Source organism: Sorex fumeus, unplaced genomic scaffold (assembly GCF_029834395.1).
Source record: "Sorex fumeus unplaced genomic scaffold, SorFum_2.1 ptg000153l, whole genome shotgun sequence".
NCBI classification, from domain to species: Eukaryota; Metazoa; Chordata; class Mammalia; order Eulipotyphla; family Soricidae; genus Sorex; species Sorex fumeus.
In genome coordinates, this window is record NW_026606210.1 from 1,266,583 (window position 1) to 1,294,136 (window position 27,554).

The 27,554-nt window shown below is 69.9% G+C and overlaps 4 protein-coding genes across 4 annotated transcripts in view; 2 read left to right on the plus strand and 2 right to left on the minus strand.

Annotated features, from left to right (window-relative positions):
- CELSR1 (cadherin EGF LAG seven-pass G-type receptor 1) overlaps window positions 1-13,633 on the plus strand; it is a 50,019-nt gene extending 36,386 nt beyond the window's left edge. The window contains exons 12-36 of the mRNA XM_056107072.1: window positions 116-229; window positions 520-694; window positions 1,588-1,729; window positions 2,210-2,330; window positions 3,242-3,425; window positions 3,590-3,691; window positions 4,022-4,116; window positions 4,302-4,511; window positions 5,101-5,284; window positions 5,443-5,586; window positions 6,002-6,209; window positions 6,498-6,659; window positions 7,405-7,525; window positions 8,167-8,367; window positions 9,279-9,453; window positions 10,001-10,113; window positions 10,185-10,264; window positions 11,029-11,155; window positions 11,650-11,775; window positions 12,038-12,132; window positions 12,217-12,320; window positions 12,411-12,548; window positions 12,636-12,803; window positions 12,886-13,117; window positions 13,458-13,633. Coding sequence (XP_055963047.1) covers window positions 116-229; window positions 520-694; window positions 1,588-1,729; window positions 2,210-2,330; window positions 3,242-3,425; window positions 3,590-3,691; window positions 4,022-4,116; window positions 4,302-4,511; window positions 5,101-5,284; window positions 5,443-5,586; window positions 6,002-6,209; window positions 6,498-6,659; window positions 7,405-7,525; window positions 8,167-8,367; window positions 9,279-9,453; window positions 10,001-10,113; window positions 10,185-10,264; window positions 11,029-11,155; window positions 11,650-11,775; window positions 12,038-12,132; window positions 12,217-12,320; window positions 12,411-12,548; window positions 12,636-12,803; window positions 12,886-13,117; window positions 13,458-13,482 — 3,546 coding nt within the window. The 3' untranslated portion in view covers window positions 13,483-13,633. The remainder of the gene's footprint in view (window positions 1-115; window positions 230-519; window positions 695-1,587; window positions 1,730-2,209; window positions 2,331-3,241; window positions 3,426-3,589; window positions 3,692-4,021; window positions 4,117-4,301; window positions 4,512-5,100; window positions 5,285-5,442; window positions 5,587-6,001; window positions 6,210-6,497; window positions 6,660-7,404; window positions 7,526-8,166; window positions 8,368-9,278; window positions 9,454-10,000; window positions 10,114-10,184; window positions 10,265-11,028; window positions 11,156-11,649; window positions 11,776-12,037; window positions 12,133-12,216; window positions 12,321-12,410; window positions 12,549-12,635; window positions 12,804-12,885; window positions 13,118-13,457) is intronic.
- Window positions 1-27,554, plus strand: part of CERK (ceramide kinase) — a 161,279-nt gene that overhangs the window by 95,200 nt on the left and 38,525 nt on the right. The gene's annotated exons all lie outside the window — the stretch shown is intronic.
- Window positions 15,289-20,538, minus strand: TRMU (tRNA mitochondrial 2-thiouridylase). The gene is made up of 11 exons (XM_056107102.1): window positions 20,438-20,538; window positions 19,556-19,721; window positions 19,188-19,294; window positions 17,885-18,007; window positions 17,536-17,708; window positions 17,025-17,078; window positions 16,884-16,950; window positions 16,697-16,797; window positions 16,422-16,566; window positions 15,586-15,668; window positions 15,289-15,494 (listed from the first exon to the last, which is right to left on the minus strand). The coding sequence occupies exons 1-11, from the start codon at window positions 20,517-20,519 to the stop codon at window positions 15,336-15,338; spliced, it is 1,260 nt and encodes a 419-aa protein (XP_055963077.1). The 5' UTR covers window positions 20,520-20,538; the 3' UTR covers window positions 15,289-15,335.
- On the minus strand, window positions 21,736-27,160 carry GTSE1 (G2 and S-phase expressed 1). Its single transcript, XM_056107073.1, has 10 exons — window positions 27,102-27,160; window positions 25,844-25,901; window positions 25,262-25,766; window positions 23,738-23,825; window positions 23,350-23,487; window positions 23,183-23,255; window positions 22,536-22,736; window positions 22,233-22,395; window positions 21,909-22,112; window positions 21,736-21,819 (listed from the first exon to the last, which is right to left on the minus strand). Exons 1-10 carry the CDS (start codon window positions 27,121-27,123, stop codon window positions 21,736-21,738), a joined length of 1,536 nt encoding a protein of 511 aa, XP_055963048.1. The 5' UTR covers window positions 27,124-27,160.

The window sequence follows — 27,554 nt, forward strand, 5'->3', positions numbered from 1 at the left end:
TCCCTCTGCCCACAGGCCAGACGCATGTCCACCAAGGTCTGGGGGTGTCCTTGGGCCACGGGGGGGCTTGCCGCGGCCAGTGCTCCAGGCCTGATGCCCACCCCTCCCTCCACAGGGCGCCCTCCAGATCGGCAACCAGCTGCCGGGGCTGAAGATGAGGCGTGTGGTCGTGGGGGGCGTGTCTGAGGACCAGCTGTCCGTGCGCCAGGGATTCTGGGGCTGCATGCAGGTGGGCGTGACCCCCGCGACCTCCCCACTGCCCCGTCCCCATGGTCCAACTCCTGTGCCCCGCCGGGTCCCCCCACCTGCTCTGACACGGCATGAACCATGGGACGTTGGGAATGTGGAGTCTCTTAGGGGGACCCATCCCCACCCGGAACACACCCCCAGAGGGGGAAAGACCCCAGCTTCCTCCCCACCCCACCCCTGCTCTGCAGTTCTACTTCCTCAGGGGGCCTGGGGGGTCTTCGGGGTCTCCTTCGGGCCTCCTGAGCTTCACAGTTGACCCGTCTGTCGCAGGGGGTGAGGATGGGGGAGACAGCCACCAACCTGGCCACCCTGAACATGAAGGACGCCATCAAGGTCGGGGTGAAGGACGGCTGCGACCCAGCTGACCCCTGCGGCTCCAGCCCCTGCCCCCCACACAGCCGCTGCCACGACGTGTGGGACAGCTACGCATGCGTGTGCGACCGAGGTGGGCTGCAGGGACCCCTTTACCTGCCTGAGTGCTGCGCTGTGAGCCCGCAGACCCCCACCTGGGCCCAGGACCCCCACACCTGGGCCATCTGAACTCCCAGGTGTTACCGCCCCTTGTGACATGGGGTGCAGGGGACACTCAGGCCTGTCCTCCTGGGTGCAAGGAGACGGAGTCAGTCGTGCCGACGTGTATGTGGTGTCTCGAGGCTCCTGTTCCTCGGAGAAGACCCTTCGGGCTGGGCACGGGCTTGGCATGCGGGGGGCCAGGTTCTGCCCCGCCCTACACCCAGACTCTGCCGGGAGTGACCCGGAGCACAGAGCTGAGAGCATCAGCAGGCAGCACAGCATGTGTTGCCCTAAAAGCTCTTTTTTCGAGTAGTCTCTTCAGACCTGGGCCAGTGGGACGGCAGGAGGGCGTGTGCCTGGCACGCGGGTTCCCCTTTAGGCCCTCCTGCCCCCAGCACTGCCAGGATTCTCGAGTTGGTGCCTGAAATCCAAGGCGAAGTAGAGGCTTCCTAGGAGCTGGGAGAGTCGGGGCCGGGCGCTGGGCTGCACGGGGCCTCCCTGGCTCGGTCTGCGCCCCACGAGCTTCCCGCGCGCGCTGGGGTCAGCCTCAAGCAGCACCGGGTGTGGGCCAGCTCCCTGCACTCCCAGTAAGCAACAAAAAGTTTTTCCATTGTTTTGGCCACACACACCTGGTGGTACCTGATTGGGGGGGTAGCCAAGGCCCCACACAGATCAGCGTCGCTTCCGCCGGCCCCAGCCCAGGCGTGCAGAGTTGCTGGAACTCACCAGGGCGGCCTCGGGCCCTGGTCTGTCCCCAGGCCCGGCTTCAGGCAGGGGCTCCAGCCACACGCATCCGGCGCTCACAGACGAGCCCTGTCCCCACAGGGTACTTCGGGGACAAGTGCGTGGACGTGTGTGAACTGAACCCCTGCGAGAACGTGGCCGCCTGTGTGCGCACCCCCAGCGCCCCGCAGGGCTACGTGTGCGAGTGTGGGAGCAGCCACCGGGGGCGCTACTGTGAGAACAGGTGAGGCCCCTCAGGTGAGGACAGGTGAGGCCCTTCAGGTGAGGACAGGTGAGGTGCTCACCTGGCAGGAATCCGGCCCATTTTGTTCTGCATGGCGGGCTCTCAGGGAGTCATGGGGGGTGGTCTCTGTGGGCACCCCCAGCAGCCGTCTGTTGGGTCACATGAGTGGGTGCAGCCGAGCCTCACTAGGCCGACCGGGGGTCTTGGATGCTCAGACACGCGGTAGCGGGTTCGAATGAGGGGCGCAGCCAGGGTGGGCTTGCCCCAGCAGGGGGGCCTGTGGTGCCGGCACAGCCTCATCGGTGCTGCTCGCTGCCGTGGCCCCGGATCCCCACCCGTGGGTGATGGCGAGGTGGGGGGCAGAGAAAGTGGCAATGCTGCTATCTCAGGGTGGGGGGGGGGGCGTCCAGAACCCACGTGGGCAGCCACGCCCAGTGCCATCCCAGGACCCAGAGGCCCCTCTCTCCACCCTGCACCCAGGATCGACCTTCCCTGCCCCCGAGGCTGGTGGGGGAACCCCGTGTGCGGGCCGTGTCTCTGCGCCGTGGACAAGGGCTTCGACCCCGACTGCAACAAGACCAGCGGGCTGTGCCAGTGCAAGGTGAGCTCGGGCACCCCTCACGGGCACCCCTGCACGCTGATACCCGTGCGGCACCCCTGTACACGCACACCTGCACATGCACACCTGTACACTCACTGCACACGCATACCTGCACACACACTTGTACACGCATACCCACATGCACACACCTGCACGTGCCCACACACACCTGCACACTCACTGCACATGCACACCTGTACACCCACCCGTACACGCATACCTGCACAAGCACACCTGGACACGCACACCTGCACACTCGCAAACGCACACCTGCACATGCATACACCTGTACACGCACACCTGTGCCCGCACACCTGTACACGCGTACCTGCATGTGCACACCTGCACCCTCGCATCTCTCTCTTCATCCCTGCCCGGCCCCTTCACGCCTGCACCATGCGCTCCATCACACCTGGTGTGCCGTCCCTCACGTGGCCTGATCTCATGGCATGGTTCATCCAGGGCCGTGTGCCAGGGCCGTGTGCCAGGGGACATGGGTCCAGCAACTGGCTGGGTCCTTCCTCATGGTCTTGTCCAGTCCTCCAGGCCCCATGGGGGGTGAGATGCCTCCGGCGGGCACGGATGCCCTCTGTGGGCTGGGCCCCCTGGCTAGGAGTGCCCGTGGATCTGGGAGCGCGACCCGCCGCATCAGAACCGAGGAACAAAGCCTCGGCACGTGCTGGCGGAGTGGGGGGAGAGGCAGAGGGGGTGGTGGGACCCGGTCTCGCTGGCCCCTAACACACCGCAGAGGTGTCGGGAGGTGGACACCAGCCACCGGTCCTCCTGCACGTGCGTCTGCCGGCATCTCAGCCCGTCAGCGGCCCCCTCCCTGAAAGCAGGGTTCCCCCCTCCCCTGCGCTGTCCCGGCCCTGCACCCGCCTCCCGGTGCCACGGACCCGTCTGCCTTGCAGGAGAACCACTACCGGCCGCCGGAGCAGGACGCGTGCCTGCCGTGCGAGTGCTTCCCCGCGGGCTCGCACAGCCGTGCCTGCCACAGCGACACGGGCCAGTGCGCCTGCAAGCCTGGCGTCGTGGGCCGCCAGTGCAACCGCTGTGACAACCCTTTCGCCGAGGTCACCGTGCGCGGCTGTGAGGGTGCGCCCGTGGGACCCCCGGACTGGGGGCTGTGCTCCCGGCAGCAGGGTCCAGCAGGGGGCTGGGACGCCCCATCTAGGGCTGGTGGGGCAGTGCGGGCGGACCCTGTAGGTGGGGATGAGGCACAGCCGGGCCCAGAGTGACCCTCTCCTCCCCCCACCCAGTCATCTACAACGGCTGTCCCCGAGCGTTCGAGGCTGGCATCTGGTGGCCGCAGACCAAGTTTGGGCAGCCAGCCGCGGTGCCCTGCCCCAAGGGATCTGTGGGTAAGTGCTGTCTGTGGCCTGCGGGACCCCTGTGGTCTGTGGCACCCCCTCTGTGGCCCTGTTCATGGCTCACAGCACCCCTGGGTGGGACATTGGGGGAGCAGCTCAGCCTCAGGGCTCAGGGATATCTTGAGCTGGGAAGTGCCGGTGCTCGTGTGCCAGTGCTCAGTGGTTGGGCCCACACAGCCAAGCAGCCGTGGCTGTAGCGGAGAGGCGAGATCGAAGGGTGCGGGTGGGCCTGGGTAGCACGGGGGCCCCTCGCTGGGACCCCAGCCGCTGGGGGGCTCAGAACGTCGCGGCCGAGGACGTGAATTCTGTCCCGGATTCCAGGAAACGCCGTGCGGCACTGCAGCGGGGACAGGGGCTGGCTGCCCCCCGAGCTCTTCAACTGCACCAGTAGCGCCTTTGTGGAGCTCAAGGCCATGGTGAGGGGCTGGGGCTGGACCCCCCTCCCCACCGTCCCCCACGCGCCTCCTCTTCCTCCCTGCGGCTTCAGCGCCGGCTCCACGACGGGGCGGGGGTGGGGGTCTCGTGACCGACCTGGCTCCCGCGGCGTCCTGGAGGGTCGGTCCCGAGCGCGTCCCCCACTCAGCCCTTCGGCTGCTTCCAGAACGAGAAGCTGAGCCGCAACGAGACGCAGATGGACAGTGCCCGGGCGCTGCAGCTGGCACGAGCACTGCGCAACGCCACGCGGCACACGGCCGCGCTCCTGGGGGACGACGTCCGCACGGCCTACCAGCTGCTGGCCCGCGTGCTGCAGCACCAGAGCGGTCGGCAGGGCTTCGAGCTGGCCGCCACGCAGGACGCCCGCTTCCACGAGGTGGGGACGCGTCCACGCGGGGCCTCGGGCGGGGCTCTCCGAGGACACCTGGCGGGGTCGGGGCTGAGCCCATCACATACGTGCACACACGGACACACACACACACGGACACACACAGCACACAGGCACAGATACACATCACACGCACAGACGTGCACAAACACCGCACACACGCAGGCTGCACGGACACGGACAAACAGCACGTGGACACACACACAGGTGCCCACACATGCCCCTTCTCACCCCCACAGAGACGCACACACACCTGCTCTCACACTCACACGCCCATGAGCGTGGGGGTGACCGGATGTTGGGGTGCCAGGGCAGGGGGCGGGGACCCAGCTGCCCCTGTGCCAAGGTGAGGCCCTGGTCTCTGTACCCCCGGCTGTGGTCGGGGTTCCCGGCATTGGCGAGGAAACTGAGGCACGGGGGCCCAGAGGGGCAGGTGAAGGGGCTCCCGGTCCCACCCCACTCCCGAGACTCCTTCCTGCCCACCTCCTGCAGCCGTCCCTCCCCGGCCCTCCCACCGCATCCCCCGAGTAACCCCCGCTGGCCGGGCCCTGAGCGTCCATGTGGCCTCCATGTGCAGGACGTGGTGCAGACGGGCAGCGCCCTCCTGGACCCCGGCACGCGGGCGTCGTGGGAGCAGATTCACCGCGTGGAGGGCGGCACAGGCCAGCTGCTTCGCCACTTCGAGGCCTACTTCAGCACCGTGGCCCGCAACGTGCGGCGGACGTACCTGCGGCCCTTCGTCCTGGTCACCCCCAACATGAGTGAGGCCCGCGCCGGGCGGGGTCCTGGGCCAAGGGCCGGGGTCCCGGGGTCGCGGGGGCGGGGGCAGCTCCGTGAGGGGACCCCGTGTCCTCCCACCGGGGTGGAGTGGGGCTGCAGGGGGGCCCGGGAGACTGAGGTGAGGCCTCTGTCCCCCCAGTCCTGGCCGTGGACGTCTTCGACAAGCTCAACTTCTCGGGCGCCCGCATGCCGCGGCTCGACGGCATCGGCCAGGAGGTGCCACAGGGCCTGGCATCCTGCGCCGTCTTCCCGGCCGACTTCTTCACAGCACCCGTGAGGAGAGGTAACACAGCCCGACCTGGGGGGCCGCGGACACTGAGCCGCCCCCAAGCCCAGCGGGTCTCCTGGTGGGAGACCCATGTGGCCTGACCACCCTCCAGGCAGCCCCCCAGAGGCCCCCAGAACTTCCCCCGCGAGGCAGAAATGGGCCACGAGGTGGGTCCCGCCTGGGGCCCCTGGTGCACGGCCTGTGTGCGGACAGACGTTTGTCCCTCGGAACTGTGTCACTGAGCGTGACCTCGGGGCCCGGCTGCCTGACCTTCTGGCCACCGTGACGGTGTCGGCTGCCGGCGGCCCCTGGTGCCTGCTGTCATGTCCAGGCCGGTCTCTGCCCACTGGGGCTAGGTCACCGCGCATCACAGCTCTCAAGAGGGCTGGTTTCTGGGTCCTGCTCCCCGCTCACGCCATCCTCCCGGCAGAGGGTCCCACCACGAGGCCTGCCGGCAGGAGGGACGCGTCCCCACAGACGGCGCACCCAGGGCCCAGCACCGAGACCGCAGTCCCTCCCGGGCGGCAGAGGAGGCACCCGGAGGAGCCGGGCCAGGTTGCCGTGGGCCTGGTCATCGTCTACCGGACGCTGGGCCAGCTCCTGCCCGAACAGTACGACCCTGACCGCCGCAGCCTGCGGTGAGTTGGCCCGGAGGGGGCCGTGCGGCGCGCGACACCCCGATCCATGGCTGGCTCTGTCCCGGAGTCCAGCCGAGGCGGGGCCGCTACTGGCCCTCGGCCACTGCCTTGTCCGTCCGTGGCACTATCTGGGCTCACATCTGGGCACTGTGGGCACCGGGATCCGGCTGTCCCCACGGTGCGCCGTGTCCTTCTCATTCTGAGCTCCCCCTGCCACCCCAAGCGGGGACTGCACCCGCCCCCTGGAGCTCACGGGCCCAGTCAGCACCCGCCGCGTCCTGCCCGCAGGCTGCCCAACCGGCCGGTCATCAACACGCCGCTGGTGAGCGCCGTGGTGCACAGCGAGGGCGGCCAGTGGCCACTGGACAGGCCACTGCTGCTGGACTTTGCCCTGCTGGAGACCGAGGCCCGCACCAAGCCCGTCTGCGTGTTCTGGAACCACTCAGTCACGTAAGGGTGTGGGGCACCCATGGGGGATCGGGACGGACTTGCTCGGGTGCACTGTGGGGACCGCCTGGGCCCATCCGTGCTGGAGACACTGGACACGCGGCCTCCCCACCCCACAGGGCCTGAGCCTTCCGCGCAGAGCCGCACCCTGGGGGTCCCTGACTGCTCCCCTGGGCCCTGGCATCAGCCCGTGGGAGACTCCTGCCCCTGGCTGGGTCGGGAGGGCGTCCCCAGGCCCGCTGGTGCCGGCTGGCCGGGCCCGGTGCGTCACCGCCGTCTCCAAAGGCCAGTTTGGAGCCGCCAGCGAGCGTCTGCGGGATAATGGCCCCTCGGCTCACACAGAGGCTGCAGGGCAGGTCTCCCCGCGACGGGCCTGGCAGGCGCCGGGCTCGGCTGGATGCATCCGAGCAATTAGCGATGGCACTGGTCCATTATCCCGGAGCCTTGGCACTCCATTTTACGGGACGATAAACTGAGGCCAGAGGCAGCGCCGGCGTTCCCAGGGCGGCGTCCGGGCCTCCCCCAGAGCTTGCGGTCCTTCTGAGTCCTCCAGAACAAAGGCCCTTCCTGGGCGCCGTCCCAGCAGGCGCCCCCGCACCCTAGTCATGCTTTACTGCGGGTGACGCGGCAGGGCGCGCCCCTGAGGGCTGGGGGGACGGTGCCCAAGGGTGGGGGGATGTGCGGGTCCCCCGAGGGGGGCAGAGGCTGAGGACCAGGGGGGGCCTCCTCACGCCCCCTCTCTCTGCAGGGGCACTGGCGGCTGGTCGGCCCGGGGCTGTGAGCTGCTCTCCCGGAACCGGACGCACGTCACCTGCCGCTGCGGGCACGCCGCCAGCTCCGCGGTGCTCATGGACATCTCCAGGCGCGAGGTGGGCACCCCCCTGCCCCCCACACTGTGGCCTCCCCCGGCACGGCCCTGCGCCCTGTCCTCTGGGCTCTGAGCAGGACCTGGGGGCAATTTCTGTAGCACTTCCATGACAAAGACCCCCTAAGGCCAGGCTGTAAGTTGAAGAGGTGGAAGGTCCTGGAAGGTCCCAGAAGGTTCTAGAAGGTCCCTGCGGTGTGGGGGACTGGGGGTGGGGGTCCTCCTCCCAGCTGGGGCTTCCTCAGATGCTCTTCTGCCTTGCTGCCCCCAGCACACACCGGTCAGACCAAGGGGCTCGGTCCGGGCCCACCCAGCGGCTGATGTTTAACCCCTGCTGGTCAGCCCCGCGTGACCACTGTCCCCGAGTGCAGCCTCCCCCCGGCCCAGGGTCTGCCCTGGCCCCCAGCACTGTCCCCACACGGTCCCCGGTCCCAGCCCGGGAGACTCGTGACTGACGGCGAGACTTGGGGAATTCTGAAGGCCGAGGACGGGGACGGGGACGGGGGAGGCCACTGAGACCTGGACAAGGGAGTGGGGCCCAGTCGGACCCAGCGCCGGGCCGGGGCTCTCGGCGCTCCGAGACCTCAGCCCCGGCCCCGGGTCACCCGGCCCCGGGGACGTGACCCCGCCTTGCTTCCCCCGCAGCACGGGGAGGTGCTGCCCCTGAGGGTGGTCACCTACGCCGCCGTGGCCCTGTCGCTGGCCGCCCTGCTGCTGGCCTTCGTCCTGCTGCTGCTGGCCCGTGCGCTGCGCTCCGTGCTGCTCGGCATCCACAGGAACCTCGCCGTGGCGCTCTTCTTCTCGCAGCTGGTGTTCGTGGCGGGGATCACGCAGACCCAGAACCCGGTGAGCGCCGGGCGGCGTGTGTGGGTGGCAGGAGCGCGGCTGGACAGGCACGGGGCGTGTGCGTGTGTGCATGCGTGTGCGCGTGTGCATGTGTGCGCATGTGCGTGCATGTGTGTGCCGTGCATGTGTGCGTGCATGTGTTCGCACATGTGCATGTGTGTATATGTGTGTATGTGTCCGTGCACGTGTGTGCATATAAACGCACATGTGTGTACATGTGTGTATTGCATTTGTGTGTGCATGTGTGTACATGCACGTGTGCATGTGCGTGTGTGCATGATCTGCACATGTGTGTGCACATATGTACGTGTGTGTACACGTGTGCATGCACATGTGCGTGCATGCATGTGTGCATTTGTGTGTGCATATGCGTGTATGTGCATGTGTGTGCATATACGTGTGTGCATGCATATGTGCATGTGTGTGCATGTGCATGTGTGCATGCATGTTTGCATATGTGCATGTGTGTACACGTTTGCGTGCACGTGTCTGTATATAAATGCACGTGTGTACATATATGTGTATTGCATTTGTATGTGCATGTGTGCATGCATGTGCATGTGTGCACATGCATATATGCGTGTGTGTGCACATGTGTACATGCACGTGTGCATGATCTGCGCATGTATGTGCACGTATGTATGTGTGCGCGTGCATGTGTGCACGTATGCGCATGCGTGTGTGCATATACATGTGTGTGTACATGCGCATGTGCACAACCTGCATGTGTATGTGCACGTGTGCATTTGTGTGTGCGTGCATGTGCATGTATGTGCATGCCTGTGTGCATATGCGTGTGTGCATGCACGTGTGCACGTGTGCATGCGTGTGCGTACGTGTGCATGTGTGAATGTGCGTGCGTGCGTGCGTGTGTGTGCACGCGCAGGTGTCAGCAGCGTCCCCTCCCGCAGTTCCTGTGCACGATCATCGCCATCCTGCTGCATTTCGTGCACATGAGTGCCTTCGCCTGGACGCTGGTGGAGAGTCTGCACGTGTACCGCATGCTCACCGAGGCCCGCAACATCGACGCGGGGCCCATGCGCTTCTACTACGTCGTGGGCTGGGGCCTCCCGGCCATCATCACGGGTGAGGCTCCGTCCCCCAGCAGCCCCGGGGCCCCACCCGAGTTCCTGGGGGGACTCGGCACACACGGGGCCAGGGACACCCCCGTCCAGCCTGAGCTCCTGCGGGTGGGTGGGCCTGTCTGTTCAGGCCCCGACGGTCCCCCGAGGACACTGCGGGGGCTGCGGGTGCAGAGGGCGATGGGGTTGGGGATGGCAGTGGACGGGCAGGCGGGCAGCTCTGAAGACTGATGGATGGCGTGGATGAGTGGATGGACAATGGACGGTGGAGGGATGGACAGATGGGTCAGCGGGTGATGGACGGGTTGGGCTGGGTGGACAGTGGGGGGAGGTGGGCGGGCGAGGGGGATGGGCGGCTGTGGACTCACCTGCCTGTCTCAGTTGTGTACATGCGTGTACACACCGTGATGCGTGAGCTCTCAGCCCTTCCTCCCCGGGCCCCAAGGCCCCGTCTCAGCCCCCGCCGCAGGCCCAGAGGGGGTCCCTCTGCTGGGTGGGCCCCGGAGCCTGCACCCGGAGGGCCCCTCCCCTGCAGCCGCTCCCTCCCGCAGGGCTTGCGGTGGGCCTGGACCCCCAGGGCTACGGGAACCCCGACTTCTGCTGGCTCTCCCTGCGGGACGCCCTCATCTGGAGCTTCGTGGGGCCCATCGGCGCCGTCATCATTGTGAGTCGGGGGTCCTGGAGTCGGGCGCCCGGGGCGGCGAAGAGGGCAGCCCATCAGCGGTGTCCTTGCAGGTGAACTCGGTCCTCCTGGTGCTCTCGGCCCGCGTCTCCTGCCAGAGGAAGCGCCAGTACTACGAGCGGAAGGGGGTCGTGTGAGTGGCCGAGCCGGGCGGGCTCGTTCTCCCCGGGAACTCGGAGCGGGCGGGCAGCAGGATGAGGGAGGCCACTGGGGTTTAGAACTGGCTGCGCCTGGACGTGGTCGGGGAGGGGGGGGCCCTGGACGAAGTGGCTACTGAAGGGCTGCTGGGGGCAGTCTGGGTGGGTGCTGGGTGACGGTGACTCAGGGACGCAGTGTCGGGGAGCCCCCGAGAGGCCCCAGCTAGAGGGAAGGGCCTGTGGGGCGGGAGGGGACGGGAGGCCTGGCCCGGCAGTGGGTAGTGCAGCTCACCCCCAGGCCCACGGCTTCAGCTGCCCGGCCCTGGGCCCACCCACAGTCCCAAGGAGAGTTCCGTGAACCCCACAGTGCCAGTGGGGAGACCGAGGCAGGCGCCACCAAGCCCCCAAAGGCAGATCAGACCAGACCTGAGCTGCCCAAGTCTCGAGGCCACTCTGCCCGTGTGGGGGTCAGGGGCCTCCGGACTCCGCAGTGTCCTGCTGGGCACTTCTCCCCCACTGCATGTCAGGGACGCTTCTTCGATGCCCTGCGTCAGCTCCCTGACCGGAACGCCTGTCCAGGGCTTGAAGGACAGCGGGGTGGGCAGATGCCCAGACAGAGGGACGGCTATTGCCTGGGAACGGGGGTGGACACAGGGACGGGCAGGAGGGGCCTGGACAGATGGGGTAGGTGACAGGCAGGGGAGGGTGGGTGGCGGGTGGCCGGGCGGGCGAGGGGTCACCCGTGTGCTGCTGTCCCCAGCGCCCTGCTCAGGTCCGCCTTCCTCCTGCTGCTGCTGGTCAGCGCTGCCTGGCTGCTGGGCCTCGTGGCCGTCAACAGCGACATGCTGGCCTGTCACTACCTCTTCGCCATCTTCAGCTGCCTGCAGGTAGGTGGCGGCCTGGGCCGCGCCCGCCCTGCCCCCACTCCTGCCCCTGCTCCTCAGAGGACAGCTCTGACTCAGCCAGAGACCGCGGAAGTGCCTGCGTGTCCCCGGCGGGACGCCCGCTGACCCTTCACCTCGGGGCCCAGCCACATAGTGGCCCTAGCCGGGGCCTCCAGAGCACGCGGGGTCCACCCAGGGACCCAGAGCCTGTGGGCGGGAGGGCCCGTCTCGAGGGTGCCCAGCAGTGTGTGGGGGCCGTGGCTTTGGGTGGGTGACCATGGGTCTGTGCACATGAGTGTGGGCGCAGGGGTGGGCACAGGTGAGTGAGTGCAGGAGTGAGAGTGCAGGTGAGCGTGTCCAGGGGTGTGTGGGCACAGGTGAGTCTATCTACAGGTGTGTGGGGACGCAGGTGTGAGTGTGGCTGCAGGTGCGCGTGTCCAGGCGTGAGGGCGCAGGAGTGAGCGCCGAGTGGGTGCTGTGGCCCCCTGTCCCCCCAGGGTGTCTCCGTGCTTCTGTTCCACTGCGTCCTCAATGCCGACGTGCGCCGACACCTGAAGGGGGCGCTGTCCGGGAGGAAGCTGCACCCCGACGACTCGGCCGCCACCAAGGCCACGCTGCTGACGGTAGGGCCGGGAGGGACCAGGCTTGGCGTCCACCGCGGAGCCCCCGGTGGGCGAGGGCGGGCCGGAGGGCATCGGGGAGCGGGTCCCAGGCTGCTGGGCCCCAGGTCGTTGGCCCCATGGCCCTGACCACGCCCAGGACTGTGATTCTGACTATGGCCGTGGCTGAGGCCAGACTGGCTGCCCGTGACTTCCCATGGCCATGACCCTGACCTGACCCTGACCCTGACCCTGACCTGCCCTAACCTTGGCCGCCTGCCCCCAGCGCTCCCTCAACTGCAACAACACATACAGCGAGGAGCCGAATGTGCTGCGCACGGCCCTGGGCGAGTCCACCGCCTCACTGGACAGCACTGGCAGGTCGGTGGCCGAGCCCCCGAGCTCTGGGATGCCCCGTGGCACGACCCCGCCCCTGGCCCTGGACTGACCCGTCGCCCTCCGCAGGGATGAAGGTGGCCCCAAGCTCAGTGCGTCTGGCGGGACGGCACGGGGTGGACATGGGGAGCTGGACGCGCCCTTCGTGGCCCGTGGCAACAAGAAGGCCCAGGGTAAGTGACTCTCGCCTGCCCCTGGCCACGGCCCGGGAGGGTCCCGCCACCCCCCACCCGGCCTGAGTGTCCCCCGGCCTGTCCCCGCAGGCCACAACTCGGACTCGGACAGCGAGTCGTCCCTGGACGAGCACAGCAGCTCCTACGCGTCGTCGCCCTCCTCGGACAGCGAGGACGACGGGCCCGAGGCCGAGGCCCCGCGGGGCCCCCTGCACAGCACCCCCAAAGGCAGGTCCCCAGGAGCGGCGTGGGGGGCGGGGGCGGGCGGGGAGCCCCCGGGGGAGGCGCCGGCTGAGGGTCCCTCTCGCGCCGCAGTGGACGCCGTGGCCAACCACGTGGCTGCCGGCTGGCCCGACGAGAGCCTGGGCGGGAGCGACAGTGAGGACGCAGGCGAGAGGCCGTGCCTGCGCGTGGAGACCCGGGTCAGCGTGGAGCTGCACCCCGAGGGCGCGCCCCCCGCAAGGCCCCCGGAGCAGAGGAAAGGTAGGCGGCGAGTGGGCAGGCGGGCGGGCGGGGGACCCCGGGCCACAGGGCCACAGTGCCGCTGAGCCCGCTGTGCCCGCAGGCATCCTGAAGAACAAGGCCACGTACCCGCCTCCGCTCACCGAGACGCCGCTCCGGGCCCGGCTGCGGGAGAAGCTGGCCCAGAGCCCCGCGACCTCCCGCACACCCTCCCCCGGCCCCGCCGACAAGGACCCCGGCAAGGACCCCGGAGGGGAGCCGGGGCGCGAGCACCTCAACGGGGCGGCCATGAGCGTGCGGGCCGGCAGCGCCCAGGCCCGCGGCTCTGGGTCCGAGTGAGTTTGCAGGCCTGGCAGGAGGGGGCAGGTCAGGGTGGTGTTCGGGGAGCGGAGGGGCGTATCTTCCGGTCATGCTGCCCCTTGAGGCCCTGCCTGGCCCCTTGGATGTGCCCGTGTGATGCCCTGGTTTGGTCTGTGCCCAGTTCTGGGATCGCCTGACCCCACCAGCAGGAGCTTGGGCTGTGGTTGGCAGTTGGCACCCGGGCACAGATGTGGTCTCCCTGTGACCAGGGTTCAGGCGGCTCCCTAGGATAGGGGTGGGGAGGTCGGGGTGGGTCGCGGGGTCTGCCGGGCGCCCTCGCTGACCCCTGCCCGCTGCTGGTGCTTCTTCCCCCAGAGGCAGTAACGAAACTTCAATCTGAACCACCAGGAAGGTGTGAAGCCGCCTCACCCCTCAGACAGGCCCCAGCCTCGCTCCCACAGGAGCCCCTCGGCCACCCCCCGACTCAGGGCCGGGTGGGCTGTGCGACAGGTGCCAAAGACCGCAGGCAAGAGGGCCAGGACAGCGAGCCGTGCCCAGTGCTGGCCGGCCCAGAGGCCCGATGGTCAGTGCGAGAGGAGCTGCTGACGGGCTGGCCGGCCCCTGGACACTGCAAGGCTGCCGCGTCACGAGGGGCTGGTCTCGAGACCCCCGGGACTCCAGGACACCGAGCACTGGTCTTCGCAGTGGAGGACGGGCCCGGCCCATGGTCGGGCTTGGGGACAGCTGCGCTGGGGTGCTGACGCCATCAGGGGGGCCAGGTTGGGACCGACGGGCGCCACGGGAAGACACTGACCGTCCCGACGTGCCGTGAGCACGGTCAGCAGAGCCTGCGCCGAACCGCCCCTCGCCAGGGCCTCCCTGGCACCGTCCCAGCCGGCACCCCTCCCCCTCCCCCCTGCTTTGAGATGTCGGGAGCCGCGGGTGGGCCGGGTGCCAGCGCCGTCTGGCCAATCGCGTTCTGCTTCAGATGGCCAATTGTGAGCGGGACAAAGCCACGGCCACTCTCTCAATGGCTCCCACGCTGCCAGGGGCCACTGAGGAGCTGCGGCTGCCCTGTGTGGACAGCTGTGTGGCCACAGGGCAGTGGCCAGGTGCCAGACGCTGCTGCCGTCTGTCCCCGTGTGGGCCTTGTCCTCAAAGCAGGTGCCCCTTGGTGCTAGGGAGGCGGCCATGGCATCTGCCCCGGGAGGGGTCTCGGGGCTGTCCCTGGGGGCTGGTTCTCGTTGCTGGTTCACCACCCAGACCGGCTTTGGGCCGAGACAAGGCCCGGTGCTGACCCCAGTGCTGGCCAGGCTGGCCGAAGACGCTGGAGGCTTCTACCAACGTGTCTTTATTGCTGTGTTCCCAACACGGGAGCCCCCAAGAGTCTGCAATAAATGAAGCCTTGGATGCCGCAGCGCGTGGGGACTCGGCTCCTTCCAGCCCCACGTGGCCAGGTGGGCCCCTCGCCTGGCACCAGCAGCAACATAGGAGTGCGTGTGTCCTGTGGTCACTGTGTCCACACCCCGACACATCCCCCTTACCCCACCACCCGGCCTGGAACTGTTGTGTCGACTGTGGTCACCTTTGGGTCACTGTGTCACCCTGATCACTCCTGCCACTTCCCCATGGGTCCCAGTCCCTGGCTACACACACCAGGGGGCTTGAGGGCTCTGCCCCCAGTACAGTCTGACCTGTGGCATGCTGCCCTGTGAGCCGACTGTCCTGTCTGGTCATCCCTGTCCCTGGTGACTCCAGGCCTGGCGTATGCCATGCTCCCCTTCTTGGGGTCTGGGTTTGCCACAGTGGACAGTGACCCCACCTTTGGGCGTCTGTGCTGGCCACTACCCTGTGGGCCTGAGGGCAATTAGCAGAGCCACGCCCAGGGCCTCGGCTGCCTGGGTGAGCCCCGTGAGAGCTGCCGGTTCTGCCGTGCCCGCCTCTCATCTGTGCCCACGTCGGGGCATGCGGGGGCGTCACTGCCCACCTGTCTCCAGGCAGTTGGCCTGCAGGTGCCCCTGGGCCGGGTCAGCCCCACTGCAGGCCGCCAGGGCAGGGGCTGGGGGCAGCCTCTGCGGGGGCGAAGAGCCTCCCCTTGCACCCCTCCCTGCCTCTTCCCTGCCACCGGGGTCTGGTGTGCAGATCCTGACTTGACTGCACGGGCCCCCCACACCGACAGCACGTCTGCCCGAGTCCACACTTTATTCCCGGCCGACCCAGTGCCCGGGCGGGGCGGCCCTCCGGTCCTGCCCATCAGGGTGGGGGGCGCGGGCCGCCAGGGGGGTCCTCGCTGGAGCCGTCCGTGGCCGCCCTGGCCTGGCGCAGGCCCTTCTGCAGCGTGTAGGCCGAGGGTCCCAGGCGCACGATCTTGCCGCTGCCCAGACACTCGTCCCCCTTGTAGAAGACGGCGAACTGCGGGGAGGGGGCCGGTCAGGCCAGGCCCGGGGCGCTGCAGCCCAGTACCCCCCGCAAGTCCCCCGCCCCACGCGGGGGTCCCGCTCACCTGCCCCAGGGCCAGGGCCCGCACGGGCTTCACCGCCGTCACCCACACGGTGCCGTCCTGGTTGAGCGTCAGCACGCAGGGCACTGGGGGCGCAAAAGGGGCCTTGGCGGGGTCCGGGGCGCAGCCGGGCCGAGCCCCGCTACTAGGCCCCGCCCCCCGCCCTATCAATTGGCTCCCCGCAGCCGCCAAGCCCCGCCCCATCACCCAGGCCCCGCCCCTTCTAGGCCTCGCCCCAGTTCTGGTCCCGCCCCATCACCCAGCCCCTTCTAGGCCCCGCCCCACCATTCCGCCTGTGGTTGCCAGGCCACACCCCTTCTAGGCCCCGCCCCATCACCCAGGCCCCGCCCCTTCTAGGCCCCGCCTCCGTCAGCAGTCCCACCCCACCATTCGCCCCCCCCGTAGTCGCCAGGCCACACCCCTTCTAGGCCCCGCCCCATCACTCAGGCCCCGCCCCCGCCCTATCAGTTGGTTTCCCGCAGCCACCAGGCCCTGCCCCATCACCCAGGCCCCGCCCCTTCTAGGCCTCGCCCCAGTTCTGGTCCCGCCCCATCACCCAGCCCCTTCTAGGCCCCGCCCCACCATTCCGCCTGTGGTGGCCAGGCCACACCCCTTCTAGGCCCCGCCCCATCACTCAGGCCCCGCCCCCGCCCTATCAGTCGGTTCCCCGCAGCCACCAGGCCCTGCCCCATCGCCCAGGCCCCGCCCCCGTCCCGATCCCGCCCCATCATTCGGCCCGTAGTCGCCAGGCCACACCCTCTAGGCCCGCCCCTCCACGCTGAGCCCCGCCCCGCGGCTAGGCCCCGCCCCTCCAGGCCGAGCCCCGCGCCGCCGCTCACCCAGCGCCATCTGGTGGCGGAATCGGAAGTGACACTCCATCATCTTGTCGCGGACCAGCGGGGCGGGGGGCTCGTCGGCGATCCAGTGCACGCGGCCCGTGCGCAGCAGGTCCCGGTACAGGGCCGGGTGGTCCGTGCGCGGGGCCTACGGGGGGCGGCGGGTGCTGGGCCGAGCCGAGGTTCCCCACCCCCTGCCCTTGCACCCCCGCACCCCGGGGAGAGGCGGGACCCCCCCAGCCCTCGGCCGGCGGCACGAGCCCCCTCCCCGCGCTCACCACCACCACGTCGCCCGTGGCGCCGTCCTTGTCCACCACGTACCAGGGCTCGCGCAGGCCGCCCAGTTTGGCGCGCTGGCCCAGCGTGTACAGGAACCAGCCTGCGGGCAGCGAGGGCAGAGCTGGGCCCTCGCCTCCCCCCCTCCCCTCCCCGGCCCACCCCCTCGCCCCCGAGGTCTGCACCCACCTTTGTGCGTGCCCAGGACCGCGCCGTCCTCCACGGAGATGAACCTCCCGGGCCGCGGCTGCAGGTACTGGGGGCACACGGGGGTCACCTGCTGCCCGCCGGGCACAGGCCAGCTCTCCCGCCCATCCCCGCCCCACACACCTGCAGGATGAAGTTCTCAAAGTTCCTCTTGCCCACGAAGCAGATGCCCATGCTCTGCAAGGAGATGCCGCGTGAGGGACCCCCGCCCCGGGGTACCCCCCCAGGGGTCCCGTGAGGGGCCTGAGTCCAGCCCCAACACCCCAAGGGACAGGGCAGTGGGCAGGAGGTGGGCTCCACTCTCCCGGGGCCAATGTCTGCCACTGCCTTCCCCGACCCCACAGACACGGAGACCCTCGGAGCACTAGGTCCACAAGGTGCCCCGAGCCAGCCCTGCCTGAGCGGAGGCAGGAGGACCCCCGCCCCTGTCCAGGCCGCCGGCACAGCAGGCAGGGGTGGAAACCTCCCCCACACCCACAGACCCGCCTGCCGCCCAGCTGAACCAGCTGGACCAGCACAGACCCCCGCCTGCCTGCAGGCCAGTGCAGAGAAACTGAACAGGAGCCTCCCCACACAGCACAGGGAGGACCAGCAGCAGGGCAGGGGGAGGAGGCGGCGGTCCGGCCGGGCCCACCTCTTTCTTCTGAAGCACGTGCTGCAGCCCGTTCTCGGCGGCGATCTTCTTGACGAAGGCCTTGGTGAGGCCGCCCAGGGGGAAGAGCGCCCTGCGCAGGGCGTCCTGGGGCACCTGGCTGAGGAAGAACGTCTGGTCCTTGACGCCGTCGGCCGCCTGCAGGAGCTTCACGGCTGCCGGAGAGAGCGCGAGGGCCCGTGAGCTCCCGGGGCCCTGCCCGCCCACCTCCCTCCGCGCCAGGGACGGTTCCAGGGGACGGGAACAAGGGGCTCTGGGGCAAGCTGCCAGGACCCCCGGGCGGAGGTCTCGGCCCCCCAGCCCTGACGTCCCTGAACCCGGCCGCACTCACCATTCCGCACCTCGAACCGGTTCCTGAAGAGGCCCCTGGGCCTCCGCACGTGCTTCTGCTGGAAGACCTCGGCGTCCTCCAGCGACGTCCGCGCGTAGTGGCCCGTGGCCACGGCGTCCGCGCCTAGGGGGGACGGACCGTGGTCAGTGCCGGCCGGCCCCTGGGAGCCACCTGCTCCCAGGCCCGGCCTGCCACCCTCCCACACAGCTCTCCGGGACCTCCCGCGGGCACCAGCTCCGCCCCTGGCCCCCCTTCGGTGGCAGACCGCGTGGAAGCCACCTCGGCTGAGCGGGGGTCACGTGACCCCAAACTTCTGACCCTAACCCGGGCTCAGGGGAGGGGGCTGGCGTTGCACACAGCCAACAGGTGAATCCCTGGCACCTCCTAGGGTCCCGACCTCTGGGCACCCCCAGGTGTGGCCCCAAGCCCAGATGAGCACCATGTCCAGATGCCAGAGTGGACATCCAGCGGCTGAACCGGCAAACACCACCGGTGCTGGCGTGTCAGACCCATTTTGAAACCCTGATGCTGAGGGACCCTCAGGTCGCGTGGGGAAGCGTCCAGCCCCGCCTGGCCGGCCAGGGACCCCACCCCATCAGCCGGTGACCCCCTGGAACTCTGTCAGTGCAGGTGCCTGTGACAGGCACACAGGGCCCCGAATCACTGCAGACTCGAGTGATGTCCGCAGCATCTGACCCTTAGCAAGCCTCCGAGTGGCCGCTGGACACGGGGCAGAGCTGCCCGTCACCCACGCGTGGCTGTCCCCATGCCTGAATGCGGCCTCCAGGCCCGGCCCAGCGGTGCAGTGACCGCAGGCAGGCGGCGTGGCGGGGACCTGAGATTTCAGGGTGGGAACTCAGGGTTCAGGCTGTCCCCACTCCCGGCTGGCTGCCGCCCAGGGCCAGGGCAGATTCCACACAGCTGCTGGAGTGGACAGGGGGCCCAGGGCATGGGCACCCCAAGACGGCCAGGAATGACCCCGAGGACAGCGGGCAGCCCAGCCACACCCCAGGGAGGCTGCTGTGATGGCACGGGGCGTCCAGGGGCAGATAGACACTCGCATGGGCCGGGCTGCGGGCCTCAGTGGTCCCGGGACGGTCACTAAGCCCCACTCCATGTCCAGACAAGAGGCAGAGACCCTGGTCTGCGGGGGCCGCCCTCGTGGGGGCCTGGGGGTAGAGGCGCGGCCTGAGGCTCTGCAGGAAGTGTGGCCCCCGATGTCGGCTGCCCAGGCACAGCCTGGCCCTGTGGGGGTCAGGAGCCACTGGGCACGGACCCCTGCACCCCGCTCCCTGCCACGCACCCAGGCTGTCCAGCGCGTAGTGGAAGAAGCAGCGGAACTTGATGTGCTTGTTGCAGATGATGTCGGGGTTCGGGGTCCTCCCCTTCTCGTACTCGTTCAGGAAGTCACTGAGGAAGGAAGGACGGACGCTGGCCCCTCCGCGTGGGCAGCCGTCACTGCTGGGCACGCCGGCAGCGCGTCCCTGGAACGCTGAGGGCTAGGCTGGTCATGCTCCAACCGCGGAGGCCCACGCCGAGCCGAGCGGGGCGCAGACCCCCAGATTCCCCGCATGACAGTGTCCCGACGTGGCTGCTGGCGCTCCGGCCCACCCCGCCCCCCTCACCGACAGTGTCCTCTCCCCAGAGCGGGGCCGCGGGCCGGCCGGGCACCTGAAGACGTCGTTCCAGTACTCCTTCACGTAGGACACCTGGTGGAAGGGCATGTCCAGCACCTGGCACACGCGGTACGCGTCCTCGCAGTCACGGTCGGCCGCGCACACGCCGTGCTCGTCCAGCGCGTCCCAGTTCTTCATGAACACGCCGGTCACCTGGTAGCCTGGGGAGGGCCGGCGGCGGGGAGACCCCGTGAGCTGAGCCGGGCCGAGCCGGGTGGGAGGACCAGCAGGCGGCCAGGCCCTCTCTCCTGCCCGGTCTCGCATGGGTTGGAGTGGGGGGGCCCCTCTGGGCGCGCCCCTTGCAGGACCCCCGGGTGGGCTCACCCACCAAGGGGGACCCGGCAGGAGCGGGAGCCGGCGCCAGGGACATAAGGGAGGCCGAGGTCGGGCACGGGGCAAGGCAGGTGGGGACTGGGCACTGGACACGGGGCAGGGTCAGGGCGGGCACTGGACACTGGGCAGGGGCAGGGTGAGCGCCAGGCACTGGGCAGGGCCAGGGGGCGGGGCAGGCGCCGGGCACCGGACACTGGGCAGGCCTTAGGGTCGGGGCGGGCACCAGACACCTGGCAGGGGCAGGGGCAGGGCGTGAACCGGGCACTGGGCAGGGTCAGGGAGGGCGCCGGGCACTGGGCAAGACAGGCAGGGACTGGGCGCTGGGCACGGGGCAGGGGCAGGGGGCGGGGCAGGCGCTGGGCACCGGGCAGGGGCAGGGTCAGGGCGGGCACCGGGCACTGGGCACGGGGCAGGGTCAGAGTCAGGGTCAGGGCGGGCGCCAGGCACCGGGCACCGGGCAGGGCAGGCAGGGACTGGGCGCCTGGCACCGGGCAGGGTCGGGGCGGGCACCGGGCGCCGTCCGGGGCCGCCCGCGCCGCCTCACCTCTGCGCTTGAGCAGCAGCGCGGCCACGGCGCTGTCCACGCCGCCCGACAGGGCGCACACGACCCGCGGCGCCACCTGCATCCGCGCGCCGGAAGTCCCGCCCCGCCCCGCCCCGCCCCCTCCGCCGGAAGTCCCGCCGCCCGCCAGGTGCGCCTCGCCCGCCGGAAGTCCCGCCCGCGTCCGGCCGCCCACGTGGGCCGGGCTCGCCGGAAGTCGCGCCGCGCGCGCCGCGTTCCGGGCGGAAGCGGGAGCCCCGCGCGCGCCGCGTTCCGGCCGACGCTCCCGGAGGGGCCCAGCGTCCGCGCTGCACCGCCGCTGGCCGTGCCACCCGCCCTGGGCCCGCGCGCGGGGCGGGGGGCAGCGTGGTGGCCGGCGTGAGGCCGGGCCGGGCGGGAGGGGCAGGGCAGGGGTGCCGCGGGGAGGGCGGGGATGCTGCCAGGAGGGCAGGGAGGTCGCAGGGAGGTCAGGGGTGCTGCCAAGGAGGCAGGGGTGCCGCGGGGAGGGCAGGGATGCTGCGAGCAGGGCGAGGGCAGGGGTGTCGCGGGGAGGGTCGGGATGCTGCCGGGAGGGCAGGGAGGTCGCAGGGAGGTCAGGGGTGCTGCCAAGGAGGCAGGGGTGCCGCGGGGAGGGCAGGGATGCTGCGATTAGGGCGAGGGCAGGGGTGCCGCGGGGAGGGTCGGGATGCTGCCAGGAGGGCAGGGAGGTCGCAGGGAGGTCAGGGGTGCTGCCAAGGAGGCAGGGGTGCCGCGGGGAGGGCAGGGATGCTGCGAGCAGGGCGAGGGCAGGGGTGTCGCGGGGAGGGTCGGGATGCTGCCGGGAGGGCAGGGAGGTCGCAGGGAGGTCAGGGGTGCTGCCAAGGAGGCAGGGGTGCCGCGGGGAGGGCAGGGATGCTGCGATTAGGGCGAGGGCAGGGGTGCCGCGGGGAGGGTCGGGATGCTGCCAGGAGGGCAGGGAGGTCGCAGGGAGGGCAGGGGTGCTGAGAGCAGGGGCAGAGCTGGGATGCTGCCAAGGAGGCAGGGGTGCCGCGGGGAGGGCAGGGATGCTGCGAGCAGGGCGAGGGCAGGGGTGCCGCGGGGAGGGTCGGGATACTGCCAGGAGGGCAGAGAGGTCAGGGATGCTGCCAAGGAGGCAGGGGTGCCGCGGGGAGGGCAGGGGTGCCGCGGGAGGGGCAGGGATGCTCGGGCACCGAGGAGTCTGCATGCTTCCATTTATTGCACAATTTCACTAAAAGTCTGGGGCAGGGGCGCCTCCCCCCACCGCCCCCGGGCAGCCCCTTCCCCCGGGGCGCCTGCCGGGCTCAGAGCTTGAGGAGGGGCGAGGCCACGTTCTCCTTGTCCGCGGCAGGGCTCAGCTGGATCAGGGGCGAGGCCAGGTCGATCAGCTGCGGAGACGGCGGGGTCAGACGCGGCTCCCCCCAGCCCCCAGTCCCCGGCCCGCACCCCCACAGTCCCCGGGATCCCCCCTCCACACCTGCACAGCCTCGAGGTCGGGCCTGGCCTTGGGCGTGCTGCCGCGGGCCCAATCGGGCGTGTTGACCAGGAGGTCGATGAGGGGCCGGCTCGGGCCCCCCGGGGCGGCGCTGGCCAGGGGGCTGCTGCAGAAGTCGATGAGGGGCGCGTCCACCTCCACCAGGGGGGCGCTGGCGGCTTGGGGGGCGACGGCTGCGGGGAGAGCCTGGGAGGAGCACAGGGGACCGAGCATCAGCCCAGGCAGGGGCCGACGTCCCCAGCCCTCTGCATCCCGGTGTGTCCCACCCTGGGCGCCTGGCCTGGAGGAGGATTGAGCAGTTGTCACCTCTGGGCCCCGTCCCGCGGAGGGGCTCTTGGTGCCCTCGCTGTGCTCCGGGGAGAAGCAAAGAGCCTGGGGCACGGTGGCTGGCGGGGAGCTGCTCCCGTCGGGGGACGAGTCACGGCCGCTGGACGCAGCTTGGCTGTTGCTCACGCAGGCCGAGGAGGTCCTGCGGGGAAGGTCCCTGAGGCCACGTCCACGCAAGCCGGGCCTGGGCCCCTACCGCTTGCTTCCTCTGGTGCCTCACCGTCCCCAGTCCCGCCCGGCCACACCCCATCACGTGCCGCACCCCTCCCCAGCCCTGCTCACCTCAGGGGGCCTCTTCCAGGAGTCTCAGAGGCACAGGGGGGTGAGCCGGGGGCCCTGAACGTGGTCCTGGGGGTGGCCCTGGGCAGGCTGGAGAGCCGGCGGCCGGCAGGCGTGGGCAGGGACGACAGGCGCCTGGTGGCCGACGGGGTCCCGGCCTGGCTGATGGCACTGCTTGGGGCAGGGGTGCTGTGGAGGGGTGTCCTGCAGGGCGGGGGGCGCTCAGCGGGCAGGACCTTGCCAGAGGGAGCTCAGATGGGCCCCACCCCCACCGCCAGTTCCCAGGGTTGGAGACACCCCAGGTGCACACCGGTGTGTGCTGAGTTGTGTGGGTATGTGCTGGGGGTAAATGTGTGTGTCTGGGTGTCTCTTGGGGTGTGAGTATGTGTGGCTGTGAGTGTAGTTGTGTGCGTGTGTGCACACAGGAGTACGTGCGTGTGCGTGAGTGCACACCAGGGGCTGAGAGATGGTGCTGGCCCACGGCAGTGTCCGTGCCCCTCAGGGAAGGCCAAGCCGTGACTGTCAGGGCAAGCTGTGTCTACTGAGGCAGGGGCGGGGGGGGGCGCTGGACAGGGCAGCTCAGGGGGAGCAGGCAGATGTGTCGGCTCAGAGCCGGAGAGAACAGGACAGACGGCAGGACGATGTCTTACCTCCCGGCCGGGGTGTGCGGCTGTGGCCTCTGAGTGCGAGGGAACTGGGGGGTCACGGTGCCGGGGGGCTCGCCTGGACAGCAGCGTGAGGTCAGTGAGACCAGGCGCCCCACCCGCCCGCCCGGGCTCCTCCCAACCCCCCCGGACCCCCCACCCGCCCCACTCACCCGCAGGGCTCCTGGGCACCTTGAAGGGCTCGGCCAGCGCGGACGACACCCCCGGCCTGGGGCCCAGGGAGGACTCGCGCCTGCGGGCACCCCCCGTCTGTGGCGCCCGTGAGGACCACGACAGACTGCGGCGGGCGGCTGGGGGCCGGGCGGGCGGCTCAGGCGTCTGGGGCTGAGGGGCGGGTGTCCGGGAGGGCTCGGCTGCCAACTCGGCAGTCCCCTGGCTCTGCCGGCAGGAAGCCCCCAAGGGGCCTGGAGGCCGTGGCCGGACTGGGGCTGCCGGGAGCCGGCTACCATCTGTAGGGACACAGGAGCCAGCGAGCGTCTCGGCCAGGCCCCCCCCCCAGACCCGCCCGCATAGGCGACCCCCGGGCCCGGCCGGCCTTACCTTGGCCCGCAGTGGCCGGAGCAGCGCCCGAGGTGGACGGCTTTCGGGTGGCAGCACCAGGAGGCTTCAGCAGGGTCTTCCTCAGCGCCTGGGGGAGAGAGCGAGAGGGGCGGGGGCACCCACTGTCCTGTCTGCCACGGAGCGCCCCCGGGGAATCCGCCCGAAGCCCACTCAGCAGACAGGACTTCCAGCCGCTCCCCGCCCTGCCGTGCCGTGCCCGCGGGGAGCCGGGCTTGACTGCCAATCACTGCCGGGAGGAAAGGGACAGCCGGCACATGGCAGTGTGGGGTGACCGCCCCTGCGTGCCCCCCACTGCCCCTGTGTGACCCCCGACCCACCCCACGTGGACGGGCCCCCACTACCCCTGCAGATCCACAGGCTGACACATGTGCGGATACATACTCTGACACGCACTCACACAGACACGCACAGACACTGCTACAGACACACACACACACACACACAAGGCCCACCTTGTGGGGGACGGGCAGTGACCGCACGGCGGGGCGCGACTCCCTGGGCGGCTCCTTCTCCCTCCGGGGCTCCGTGCGGGCCGGGCTGGCTGGCGGGTCCCTGGCAGGCTGGACTCTGGTGGCCAAGTGAGGCTGTTTCGGTGGTACCCGTGAGCCACATGCTGTTCCTGAACACCAGAGCACCGCCCCCCCCCCGTCCCCCGAGAAACAGCCCTGGGCCAGGCCTGGCACCCTCCCCCCAGCCCCCGGGCCGCCGCAGGAAACGGGACGGGCCCTTCCCAGACTCAGAGGTCACGCTCGCTTTAAAGCGCGTGCATGGTCTGGGTTCGGGACTTGGGCGACGGCGACCTGCAGCACGGCGTCTGACCCGAGCCTCCAAGGCCCCCAGCGCGACTCGGAGTGGTCTGCAGCAGGAGGCCCCGGGCCAGGCAACCAAAGGACCCAGGACACCGATGGCAAGGCTGCCCAGACTTGTGGCGATGTGCGTGCAGCGGGCTGTCACGGCACCCCTGAGTGTGTGTGTGTGTCTGTGTGCATGCAGTGGGCTGTCATGGCACCCAAGTGTGTGTGTGTGTGTGTGTGTGTGTGTGTGTTCGCGTGCAGTGGGCTGTCATGGTACCCCTGAGCGTGTGTGTGTGTGTGTGTGTGTGTGTGTGTGTGTGTGTGTGCGTGCGTGCAGTGGGCTGTCACGGCACCCGAGTGTGTGGTGTGTGTGTGTGTGTGCATGTGCAGTGGACTATCACTGTGCCCCTGAGTGTGTGTGTGTGTGTGTGTGTGTGTGCATGCAGTGGGCTGTCACGGTACCCCTGACTGTGTGTGTGTATGCGCGTGCACGCAGCGGGCTGTCACTGTGCCTGAGTGTGTGTGTGTGTGTGTGTGCGCGCGCGCACGCAGTGGATTGTCACAGCACCCCTGCCCCTGAGTGTGTGTGCGTGTGCATGCCTGTGAGTCCCCCAGACCCCACACTCCGTGGCTAAGCCCCACCCCAGTGCTAGGGAGGTGCTTCCGGGTCCCCGTGCCCAGGCTCTCCGGGGACCGCGGCCCCGCCTACCTTCTCCAGGGCCCTGAGGCGGAGCGAGGGGGCGCGGGGCAGCTGCCGGCCAGCACCCATCCTCTGCGCGGCCGTCTGGCTGGGGGCGGGTCCCAGGGGCACAGGTAGGGGTGCGGGGTCCGTCCTGTCCGACACGCAGAACGTCTCCCGCTTCAGCGCCTGGGGGCTCCTCCTGGCCTCCTCCTCCCGCTCGAAGAGGCTGATCTTGGCCTCAGGCTCCTGCACAAAGTGCTCCCCGGCCTGGCCGGGGGGCTGCGCAGGGAGGGCCGAGGCGGCCTTGCGGGCACTTTCGATCTGCAGGGCCAGCAAGTGGGCCTCCTTGTACACCTCCACGAAGGCGTCCCCCGTCAGCGGGCACCAGGGCCAAGGGCCTCGGGGCGAGGGCGAGGGCCGCGGCGGGGCGGGCTGCTCAGGCGGCTGCAGCCTCAGCTCCACGCTGGCCGCCAGGCATCGCTCTCTGTGCCCCACCGGCCCGAAGAACACCTCGTCCTCTTCCTCGTTGGCACTGTAATGGGGAGACGGGGCATGACGGCGGTGCCGGGGTGGGCGGTGGGCACACAGCAGGGAGGGGTCGGCGCTTACCTTGTTGACGACAGCGAGAGGTCAAAGTCAAACTTCTCATCCTCCAAAAGCACGACATCTGGGGGGTGGGGGAGGCCGGAGTCAGGGGCGCCCTGCCCCAGGCCACCAGCACGGAGACTCTCGCGACCCCGAGACCTCCAGGGCGCTTTCCCCAAACTGTCTTTCCCAAACAGTCGAGGCCACAGACCCAAGGCTGACTTTTCTCTTTTAGTTTTGGGGCTACCCCAGCTCCATGCCTAGCGGTCACTCCTGGTGGTGCCCAGAAGGACCCTAGCAGAGCGGGACACGGCACAGAACCAACCACAGGCTGTTGACCAGGACACCCCAACAGTGTGCCAGGATGTGGCCGGGGGCAGGTGGGAGGCACTGGGCTCCGCCTCCCCCCGCAATGCCAAACTGGAGTTTAACCAGCCGCATCTGGGAAGGGGGCAAAAGCCCTCACACCCCACTTTGAACGGGGCAGAAAGTGACAGCGGTGATCACCACCTTCGGCCCTCCCCGCTGGACCCCAGACCCAGTCTGCGGCTGACCACGAAGCCCCTCGGACACTCCCTGGCTCCCGGGCCGGGGTCTGGGCCCGCCCGCTGCCCTCCAGGGTCTGGGCTGCCCGGCGCTGAGGGCGGCAGAGCAGGACAACCAGCAGCTTCCGGTGAAAAGGTGGCGGGGTGGGGTCAGCGGGGACAGCAGAGCCCCCAGCCCCCTCTTGCGGGGTGCGACCGTGACCGGGCGCAGAGCAAGGAGGAAGCCCTGGGCACCTGGGCATGACCGGGGATGGCCAAAAGCAAAAGCAAAAAAGATATTTAAAAAAGAAAACTCAGGGGCTGGAGCAATAGCCCAGCGGGCAGGGCGTTTGCCTTGCACGCAGCAGACCCGGGTTCGATTCCCAGCATCCCATAGGGTCCCCCGAGCACCACCACCAGGAGCAATTCCTGAGTGCAGGGCCAGGAGGAACCCCTGTGCATCGCGGGGTGTGACCCAAAAAGCAAAAAATTAAAAAAGAAAAGTCAGACCATGCGGGGTCAGTCTCGGCCCGGCTGCCGGACACCCGGAGCCCAGCACCCTCGGCCAGCGCTGCGGAGGGGTCGGACCCCAGGGCGGGGGCCAAGGGCCGGCCCAGGCCCACTGCGGGGGTGGGGGGGCCCCAAGAACCTGCAGCCCAAGTGTCCACGCCGGGACGAGCCCGCGGGCCGGGGGCCGAGCGCGGGGGACACTCCTGGCCACGGGCCGGGGGTCGCGGGAGTGGACGCGGGTCCCGTACCGTCCTCGCGGGGGGCGTCCATCTCCGCTCCTCCGGCAGCTGCGAGGAGAAAGGAGATGGGTGAGTGGTGGGGGGCTCCCGGGGACCCCCCCGGCCCGCCCCGGGACCCCGGGACCCCGGGACCCCGCGACCCCCTCACCCCGGCGGCCTCCGCCCGGGTCACGGCGCGGCTCCGCCGATTCAAACGCGGCGCGGGCGGCGCGGGCCGCGGATTGGCCGGTTTGAAAAGGGGTCACGGGGTCGCGGCGCGCGCGGCATGCTGGGAGTTGTAGTCCGGGCGCCGCGCGCGCCTGCGCACTGCCTCCGAGCGGGTCCCCGCGCCTCCCGGGCACGTGCAGAGTGCTCCCGCGGACTTCAGCTGCTCGGGGTCGGGGGGCGGGGGGCGTCCTGCCTGCCCGAAAGGCCCGAGCGGAGGCTGAGACTGGCCCGGGCGCCCACTGGGCGGGGATGAAG

Excerpts from the sequence above, each read along its gene's own strand:
- TRMU (XM_056107102.1), bottom strand. The coding sequence starts at position 20,519 with ATGCAGGTGGCGCCGCGGGTCGTGTGCGCCCTGTCGGGCGGCGTGGAC. Across the intron at positions 17,079-17,535 it reads ACGTGCTTCAGAAGAAAGAG|AGCATGGGCATCTGCTTCGT; the intron begins GTGGGCCCGGCC and ends ATCTCCTTGCAG. Across the intron at positions 16,951-17,024 it reads TTGAGAACTTCATCCTGCAG|TACCTGCAGCCGCGGCCCGG; the intron begins GTGTGTGGGGCG and ends GTGTGCCCCCAG.
- GTSE1 (XM_056107073.1), bottom strand. The coding sequence starts at position 27,123 with ATGGACGCCCCCCGCGAGGACG. Across the intron at positions 23,488-23,737 it reads TCCGGCCACTGCGGGCCAAG|CCGCCCGCCGCAGTCTGTCG; the intron begins GTAAGGCCGGCC and ends CCCGGCCCCCAG. Across the intron at positions 21,820-21,908 it reads CCGACCTCGAGGCTGTGCAG|CTGATCGACCTGGCCTCGCC; the intron begins GTGTGGAGGGGG and ends CCGTCTCCGCAG.